Source organism: Citrus clementina, unplaced genomic scaffold, assembly GCF_000493195.1.
Source record: "Citrus clementina cultivar Clemenules unplaced genomic scaffold, Citrus_clementina_v1.0 scaffold_7, whole genome shotgun sequence".
Classification (NCBI taxonomy): Eukaryota; Viridiplantae; Streptophyta; class Magnoliopsida; order Sapindales; family Rutaceae; genus Citrus; species Citrus x clementina.
Genome location: NW_006262075.1, coordinates 9,246,267 through 9,255,858, shown reverse-complemented (window position 1 = coordinate 9,255,858; position 9,592 = coordinate 9,246,267). Strand labels below are relative to the sequence as shown.

The following is a 9,592-nucleotide window of genomic DNA, read 5'->3' as shown; positions in this document are numbered from 1 at the left end:
TCCTGCTCCACTCCCTCATCAGCGTCTGCCGTTGTTGCTTCTGATTCGAAGTATTTTCTTCGGGGAGTTCCAATTCAACAAAATTTCCGATCTTTGAGAATTAACAAGCCTTAGAAATGGCTTGTTAGGGATGTATTTCCTGATCTTTCGTTGTTTTGCTAACGGAGTCTAGAGGGTTTGGCTTTATTGACCGAGACTTCCTTAGATTGTTGCAGAGGCTGTAATTATATGCTGTTCTGTTAAATGTTGTACAGAGTTTAAAAGTTTTCAGAAAAAAAATGCAATTTTACCTAGTGATTTTCACCTAATAACTTGCATCTTGCTAGCATGAACATGGTGGATGAACAAAAGAAATTCAATCGACGTTCATAAGATTCATAATTACAATGTCACAGTGCCTTTGATATCTCGAGGAAGAGGTTAAAAAAATAAAGCAACTGTCTTTCACCCCTTTTTGCTCTGTCTATTAATAAAATGATATTTTAAAAAGTCATTCAACAAGTAACGATCGATGGTATCCATTTGAAGAGATGTATAAGAATTGCATGTAATTTTGGATTAAAAGTACCAATTTTACTTCAGCAAGTTCAATCCTAGAATTTTCTTAAGCTATCTTGAACGGTCTTTTATTTGAATGATTAGAAGTTGTAATATACAGTTTGTTACTTTACAGAGCCACAAGGTCACAACAAAATTATGTTCACAAGCTATCACAATGCCTCTAATCTTACATTTCCTACCTGTTGTACAAAAATGTAATACATTGGCAACTGTTTGCTTTTAATATTAACAAAACTTCAATAAGCTAAATGATGTTGTCCGGCATTTGTCTGCTGGAACGAGAAATAGAAGAACTGATCAGGAAAAGGTACCAAGTCCTAAGCTCTGACATATTGATCAACTCTTGCAATTTGCTCAACGATGAAGAGTGTTTGCACTTGCACTCGATAGTATCGCACCCATAATTATCCTAATAGTCAGAACATTGGATAAATTACTGCTTTGCATGGCCTGTTACTCTGCCTTTGCCCATTCTTGATAGCTTGAACCCAATTGTGTGCTTTCTGTGCGCTTCTGATTCAACTGTCTCTTTTAACTTGTCTAGAGCTGAGACATCCAAAAAGAATATATTGACTCAGTGATGAGAAAAGCATAGTAACATTTCACAAGAAAGAAGATAAACTAGTTTTGACATTGTCCATGATTCGAGCAAAATGCAACCATCCCCTTCCCCAATGCTCGGTCTCCACTTGTTTGGTAGAAGCTTCTTCTTACACGGTTCACTCCATGCAAATCGCAACCAACTTTCCAAAAGGCCTCATCTGAAATGCCTCCTCGAACTACACATCCCCTTTATAGAATGAACCCAACAGTTATATACCCTCCTCCCCTTCCACCATGATTAGGTAAAATACATAAAGGTGCAAGTTTCAAAAGGCCAAATCACTAGCTGAGTTGCTCAATCTATTTATCTGCTGGCATACAACTCGCATAGAGCAACTTAGCAAATGACTTAGACAAGATGCTTAAATTATCAACCTTCAAGATTATGTTGAAGGACTTTCTGATCCAATATTTCCTAAATTAGGTTAATTGCACCCGTGATTAAGATTAAGGTGTCAATGCCAAGAAATTACCAGATTTATAAACTGGACGGAGTGACTCAATCAAACTGGAAGGGATAGAGTGAATGGGACAGGAGTCATTGTCAGCTTTCTGTAACAGCTTCTTGAAACGCTTCACCTGAAACATGTGAAAGAGTTAACTTTATGCAGGATTTATTTACAAAGCATAATTCTTATGCCTTAATCTACTCTTGCTTTTTTGCAATCTTGTCTTCCTTTGTAGTATATCAGAAGTACATAATAGCAAGGGGGTCAAGCATCCTACCAGACAAACCTGCACAATCAACTATGAAAAATTTTCAGGATCTAAAGAGAAACACGAAAGAAAATTTTAATACACAAATGATTTGGATACTGAATCAAGCGATCTTAGGGTGCAAGCTGAAACAAGATAGCCAAACAAACTCCACCACTCCATTAGTAGGCTGAATGAAAATCAAAGGATCTGGGAAGATCTCATGTCATACTCACTAAGTTGGGATCAATGAAGTCATCACGCTCAGGCCAAGTCTAGCATTTTCAGAAGTATGTCTTACATTTGAATTTGTACATTTAAAAGAAACCATGACAGCAGGTTTAGGGAAAAACAGTCACGACCACCCCACTCCCAAAACCCTGCTCTGATGGAACAGGCTCCTACCAATGGCCCCCTTTTTCTGTACATAAAGCCAACAATTAATGAAAGAAAATCTGGTCGATTGGTTCTTTAGGTCTGGGTTCTCTGGCCTTATGTCTCGGGTTCAAATCAACCTCAACCACAAACAACATTTCAAGTTAGACCCTACAATAGATAACTGACAAGATGGAAAATAAATTGGAGTGATTTAGATCCATGCAGTGGTGAAAAGTAAACCCAGAAATCGGAAGGAATCAAGATGGAAACACACCTCATCCTTATGCAACAAAGTGAAGCAACGCCCAAGCTGGCCAGCTCTTGCAGTTCGGCCAGCACGATGAATATATGTCTTGATATATGCAGGCTTATCATAATTAACGACATTGTTCACCCCTTCAACATCCATCCCGCGAGTCATTGCATCTGAGGAAACAAGCACTTGTATCTTCCCTTCCCGAAATGCCTTCAACGTCTTGCTGAAATCCGGATTTCCATTTCATTTGAATCCAAATGTTGTCAAATTGGGAAAAAAATTGAATTAAATTAAGTGTTTAAAGCAAAAATTTGCATTTAGTTGAAAGATTGTGTGAGCAAATTTGTTTCCAAGTTGATGGCTGCAACTGCTTATCATAAATGCAGAACAACTTCTATTATCAGTACAGACAAATACATCCGCATATTTACCTTCTTACAGATTGTCGTTGAAGACCTGAATACTCCTTTATCTTTATTCTCAATTCACCAAAATGGTTCAGTAGTGTACAGAGACGGTGAGTTGACTCCACAGATGATGTGAAGACAATACATTTCTCCTCTCCTAAACTTTGAAGAAGTGCAACCAAATACAAGGGCTTCAGCTTCGACTCACAAATCTGCATAAGATAGATATTAACAGACAGATATAAAGAGAGGGGTTGGGAGAGCACAGGTATGAAGAAAGGCACAAGCATAATTCCTAACATGCAATAGGTGAACATGCAACATTATATGCGAAGCTTTAAGCAAAAACATATCCGAAACACAATCAGATATTATTAGCTGTGACCATTGTTATCAGTAAAAGTAAGATTTGAACAGAATGCATAAGATCTTTCTAGTTATTAAATATTTGTTTACATCCTAGTTGCATTTAAGAATAAGATATCAGGCTTAGAAGATCTCAATGGTGTATAAAACCAAAAAAAAAAAGAGCAATAATGATCCTGATACAAAAATATTAACAGCTTAAAATAGAGAGAGTATATAAAATTGTCAAAATTCTTTACTTTAGAAAGGACGAAAGCCACAGGATCTAAATTAAGATCACTATTGAATTGTGATGCATCAAAAAAGGAGTATGTGATTTTTAAGCTCTCTTTGGTGCAAAGAAAAAGAAAAGACTTTCAGTTTGTTTTGTTAATATCCATAGTTCGGCCCTCCAATTTAAACTTTCGGATTATTTGTGGTCTTATAGAAAACCATAGGTGTTTCTGAAATTCAAATTATGAATATGACAAGATTAAATATTCATCATATTCATTATTCAACAAACTTGAATCCTTTGAACGCATGTTTTTTAACTGTAAAGTTTAGTCCTGATTTTCAACACCATAACAGAAAACAAAACATAGATGACAGAAAGAAATTTGCTCAATCAGTGCAGTTATGATGGCATACCAGTTTGTAGGACTCCAATCTTTCTGGGAGCTTATAACGAGTTTCCCCAGTGGTCAGGAATAAAGGGTGATGCAGATCAAGCTGAGCGAGCTTATTTGGATCTTGGGTTAACGTGGCAGATAAAACCATCTTCACAAGCCTAGGATAAGGTTTGTCCTTAAAGCCCCTTTCAACACCACTGCAACAAACATGAAATATTATTCTAACAACACCGAATATCTCAAGGAATGCAATTCAAAATTCTAATAAAGGAAACTTTGAGGAAATACAAATGAAAAACATAACTTTAATCAGAAAATAAGAAACTCTTAATATTTTGTGCTCCTAAACAATCATATTGACAGAACTAAATAAGATAAAGCCCTTCAAATCGCAATAATGTGTTAAAAGACCAAAACGAAACCGAAAAACAAAAAACTCTAGGAAGCATAAGAAATCACCGGAATAGTCAGTTCTATCATAACAAGCCCTTCGCCTTCAACAATCAGCAGGGAATACTAATTTTAATAAATACTGATGATTCACATTAGTCATTTAGTTACTTCATTTATAGGCGTTTGCAGAGCACCGAGCACTGGTCCCAAGTTCCAACATCAACACAGTTTGGTACTTGAAACCACCAGCAGGTTGCTATATATATATATATATATATATATATCTAAAGGAAAGGGAAGTAAATCAACATAGCACTCACCATCTTCTTATGGTTTTTAAAGAGCCAAATGCTGAAGGCAGAAAAGTACTTGCATCAGAAAAGCGGTTTTCATTATCAGATCGAGTTAATTGGAGCACAGTGGGCAGCCAAGCCTGATATGCCTCCCTAAGCAATCGATCAGTTTCGTCAACAACCTGAGTAACAAAAATAATCAGAGTCTGATTTACTGCAAACAAAATGATCTATATTGGAGTATGCCAAGATAATTGGCTAGGGCTTGGTCTGGTCACAATAGTTGAATGTGATTTTCCACAGATGAATGGTCCTAAAATAAGTATACCTATGAAATACAATTCATATTCTGTTTGGTGCGGCAACCAATTAATGGATAAAAGAAATGTCCAACTGGATGAGCCAGATATATGAACACATGGTACTGTGAATCAATGAAAGTAACTTAATAACAAAATTAATCGGAACAAACTTCGCAGTACATATCAACATGGAATTTGCCAAGACTTTTGATAAAGTTAGCATAAGATAAACAATGTTCAAAACACTTGTAGAATCAATGCATCTGCAAAGCACACCATCAAAGTAGGCCTGGTTGGGCAATTGGAAACAAATGAATTTAGTAAGTTTATACTTAACTAGAGCTTTAGCATTGCAGTGTATTCGTGTAAGTTATAGGGGTAGGCAACTTACAAGGTAACAGAGATGCTCGAGGGTAAATCCCCTAGTAGCATTGATATGGTCCATTAGCCTTCCTGGAGTTGCCACCAATATATCTACTGCACTCTGTAACTCTTGCAAAACATCTTCAGGGTCATAACAGATTCCTGCCTCGAGCTTAGGTCTCTTAATAAGCTCCGAAATTTCATCAGCAATAGAAGATTGACCCACAGCCAAACCAACAGACAAACCCACTGCAGGTGCAATCGCAGCGAAAACATCCTTGACCTGAGGCAAAGAAATAAACAAGAGACTATCAAATTGCACACACATTTCAGCAATCGAATGATCCGCAATCAATCCAAAAATATTTTTACAACAATATTTGCACCGAGCAGAGTTAACCTGCAAAGCTAGATCACGCGTGGGCAGCACCACCAAAGCACGTAGACATCTAACAGCACGATTGGACAATGTTTGAACTATTGGCAAAGCATAAGACAAAGTTTTCCCACTTCCTGTAGGTGAATTGATGCAAAGGTCTCGTTCAAATAGACCAGGGCCTATTGTCTCTTGCCAAACTGCAACTTGCACTGGGAAGAGTGACGAGATACCCATGTTCTGCAAAGCCACCTTCAACCTTATTTTGCAATAAATTAACAATGGGCTAAAAGCAATTAATGTCTACGAAAGTCAACAAAACAATACATATCATGTTTGAAGAGGGTACCTGGGGTCAAGACAAGGGAGGTGATCAAGAGGACAGTCTTCAAAGAGACTGACATCAACCGGGCTTCGCATCCACGGCAAGACTGGCACGCTCTTCTTCTTTGCTTCCTCCATTATTCTTCTCCGACAAATCTAAACCCTACAACAACGATGCAAATGGGTTTTAGACTTAGTTACAAGTGCTAAACCTGTCCTTATATATAAAAGTGCTCCTGTATTTGCATGTGTACGGTACTGATATGAACTCACCACTCAAAGTTTGCCACGTGTCAAATGCATATTGAAAATTACAAATTCTCCCGGTTTTGTTTCTAAAGTTAGCATCGATCCTATTTGTTTACATGATGCCTGTTTCTGCAAAAATTTATGGAAGACTCAATTGAATGAAACCTAATTATGTTTCTGAGTTGCTGTTAATATTCTGCAAACATGAGTTCCTTGGAGGGTAATAGAAGCATACTAGTACACTGCAGAACTTCTAATATCACGGTTAGATTTCTATTAGGGGTGGGCACTATTAAGTTTGGTTTGGTTCAGGCCAAATGGTTCATGAATTTATGAACCAAATATGAACCAAATTATAGAACTGAACTGAACCAAATTAATTCAGTTCGGTTCAGTTCGGTTCGGTAATTTGGTTCAGTTGAATTCGGTTCGGTTTCAATATATATATTAATTATTTAATAAAAATAATATAATAGTAATACACTATTACTACGACAATAAATCAATCCTTAGTCTATAAATCCACAAATAATAAACAACATAAAAGAATTTAACAATAATAAATTAACATAATAAAATCCAACAATAATTTAGAAATCTAAACAATAAATAACATAACAAAATCTAACAATAGTAAGTTAACATCATAAAATCCAACAATAATTTAAAAATCCATTACATATTAAAAAAAAAACTTCAAACTTCCACAGTTCCATGGCCAACGAACACTCCTCCTATCACCACTTCTTCATCCTTCCACATTCACAATGCCTAAATCAGTGGGCTGTTATGTTATGACTTATGACTTAATTTGATTAATTTAACTTAATTTGACTAAACCACTTATGACTTATTTTGACTAAACCATACAATTATTGACAGCAATTCAGTTTTGTTATGACTTATGAATGTTATGATATGAAAGCAAGATTAAAAAATTTAAAAGTAGTTGGCTGTCTCACGCACCTTGAGTCCTTGACAGCAGTTCGGCAATACTAGTGACGGCGATGGCGTGAGAAGCTTGACGGATTGCAGGCTGCAGCGTGTTGTGAGTTTCCGTGAGAGATGGCGCTGACGGAAGCTTGACGGACTGCAGGCTGCAGCGTGTTGTGAGCTGCCGTGAGAGGAGATGGCGCTGAACAGGAGTCCGTAACAGGCTGATGACGATGATGCTAAGAGAAGATGATGAGCGGTGGCTGACTACTCGTGTGTGGCGGCCAGTAAGAGAAGAAGAGTTTAAGATGGTGTGTGGTTAGTTGTTGAGTGTTATGCGGCTGTGCGATGAAATCTGATTTGAGTCAAATGTGTGTTTACTGTTTAGTTTGGGGTAATTTTTAAAAACCTCCCCTGCGGTTTGGGCTTGTTGCAAGTAGATGGCGAGAATTAATTTATTTATAAAAAACTCCCTACCGTCAGTTAATTTTAACATTGACCGTTAGTTGACTATGCAAAGACAATATTACCCTTAACAATACTTTGTAGACAGAAATAACTAAAAAAAAATTAAAATTATTGACTATTTTACCCTCTTTAAATTATTGATATTTTCTTAAAGTTCCTACAAGAAAGATAAAATTAAAAATTTAAAAAATCCTCTTTAAATTATTGATATTTTCTTAAAATTTCTACAAAAAAGATAAAATTAAAAACTTGAAAATGAAATAGTTATAATCTTTACCTATGATATTGTAAATTTTTGGAATTGACAAAGATAAAATTGTCAAAAAATAGGGTTTGTGCTTTTCGCGCCAATAATTTTAATTTTTTTTTTAGTTATTTTCGTCTACAAATTATTGTTGAGGATAATATTGTCTTTGCACAGTCAACTAACGGTCAATGTTAAAGTTAACTGATGGTAGGGGGTTTTTTACAAATAAACAGATTCTCGCTATCTACTTGCAACAAGTTTAAACCTCAGGGGAGATTTTTAAAAATTACCCGTTTAGTTTGCTTAGGTTTTCACTTTTCACTTTCTTTTTTTTTATTTTAATTCTTTCACTGAACCATTTGGTTTTTAATTTGGTTCGTTTTAAAATCGAACCAAATTAAAAACCAAATGGTTCAGAAATTTTAAACTATTTGATTTTCTAATACGAATCAAACCGAACCAAATTACTATAATACAATTCAGTTCAGTTCGATTCAGACTGAACCGAACCAAATGCCCACCTCTAATTTCTATGATAGGCTGATGATCTTAAATCCTGGTGATAAATCAATTGCAGTTTTGGAAACACAATTTCTGGTGACTATCCATCTATGCTTCGTCTTAATGTGTGTTACAACAACAACGAAAGGTTGAAGGTTGAGTGAAAGGCTTTTTACTCATGGGCTAAAAATGCTAAAATAACTGAATCAGCTCATGATAATACCTTGCAGCTCAATGCCGAAAGGTCACACAATCCATTCTCATGATCTCCTTAACTTATATATCAGATGCAGCAAATTCTTTCCCACATCGACAGGGCAACCTAAGCAAGTTGCAGACGGAAACTATAAAAGCCGAGCCGAGACATGAAGCAAAGCATACCTTTCTCGGCCTTTTGGCTAAGATCAAGTGTAGTATCTGTTCTTATCAGTTTAATATCTGATATGTGGATCATCGATCCACACGATATTAAATTAATTTTTCAAGGGGAGGGTTCAGTGCAGTAGCTTGCTACTGTGAATCCTGAGCGTCGCCCGCGCGTTGCACCACTGCACGGGCCTGGCGCACCCCAACCAATTCAACGTCGAAACTTTTGGAGTATGGAGTAAACAAATTAGATCTTTTTTATGCCTGATTGTAAGGAGTGTGGTGAAAACCAATTTTTTCGGATCCCTTTCGGAAGAGTTTACTAATTGATTGATCGTTGCTGCAAGTTATGATTTATTTAGTTTCCCTCGCATTGTTAGTGTGATCATTCTGTAATTACGGAGATTGGTTTCGTAGTCAGTCAAGATTGTGTTACTTTTGGGCTCCTGTATACTACAAGCAGACGAATATGCAGAACTTCTCTACGTATGCAACTTCCTCAATTTCTCTGATGCAGGAAGAATTCTGATCCACGAAAGTATATTTGTCAATGCCAGGATTTGCTGCTACTGCATTGGTACAAGTAACAGGAGGCCCGATTCACAAACTAACAATTATGGAATATGACGCTATTTAACTGCGCAAAAGTGACGTTTTTACGAGGACAGACCTTTTCCATACGGCACTTCATTCTTAAAGAACTAATTCGGTTTATAATGCTGTCATTCTTTCAGTAGAACCAGTGTTGATTTCTCTAAACAATGTAATGTCTGTATATGTGCTATTGGGTTAAGAAACTAAAATACAAGCGGAAGAAGAGATAAGACATTCAAACCTTAGCTTGGAAGAAGCATCAAATATTTTTCCTCCACACACCGCAGAGCAGAAACTTCGATCTT

The 9,592-nt window shown here is 36.5% G+C and overlaps 1 protein-coding gene and 1 non-coding gene across 10 annotated transcripts; one reads left to right on the top strand and one right to left on the bottom strand.

Annotated features, from left to right (window-relative positions):
- Positions 1 to 614: 614 nt before the first annotated feature.
- LOC18036658 (DEAD-box ATP-dependent RNA helicase 1) lies at positions 615 to 7,465 on the bottom strand. 9 transcript variants are annotated; one of them, XM_024180274.1, is made up of 11 exons: positions 7,145 to 7,465; positions 5,955 to 6,092; positions 5,630 to 5,891; positions 5,258 to 5,512; positions 4,592 to 4,746; positions 3,898 to 4,075; positions 2,926 to 3,113; positions 2,513 to 2,717; positions 1,891 to 1,911; positions 1,638 to 1,743; positions 615 to 1,107 (listed from the first exon to the last, which is right to left on the bottom strand). In XM_024180274.1, exons 2-11 carry the CDS (start codon positions 6,065 to 6,067, stop codon positions 995 to 997), a joined length of 1,596 nt encoding a protein of 531 aa, XP_024036042.1. In that variant the 5' UTR covers positions 6,068 to 6,092; positions 7,145 to 7,465; the 3' UTR covers positions 615 to 994. The 9 variants fall into 9 exon arrangements, with proteins under 9 accessions (XP_024036042.1, XP_024036043.1, XP_024036045.1 ...); XM_024180275.1 differs by having other exon boundaries at positions 1,891 to 1,899; XM_024180277.1 differs by having other exon boundaries at positions 5,630 to 5,864.
- Positions 7,466 to 8,704: 1,239 nt separating this feature from the next.
- Positions 8,705 to 8,899, top strand: LOC112097122. The gene has a single exon (XR_002904779.1). It is a non-coding gene; the product is annotated as a U2 spliceosomal RNA (small nuclear RNA).
- The last annotated feature ends 693 nt before the right edge of the window (positions 8,900 to 9,592 follow it).

Excerpts from the sequence above, each read along its gene's own strand:
- LOC18036658 (XM_024180274.1), bottom strand. The coding sequence starts at position 6,067 with ATGGAGGAAGCAAAGAAGAAGAGCGTGCCAGTCTTGCCGTGGATGCGA. Across the intron at positions 2,718-2,925 it reads CAACGACAATCTGTAAGAAG|CAAGACGTTGAAGGCATTTC; the intron begins GTAAATATGCGG and ends TCCGGATTTCAG. Across the intron at positions 1,744-1,890 it reads TGATTGTGCAGGTTTGTCTG|GTGAAGCGTTTCAAGAAGCT; the intron begins GTAGGATGCTTG and ends CACATGTTTCAG.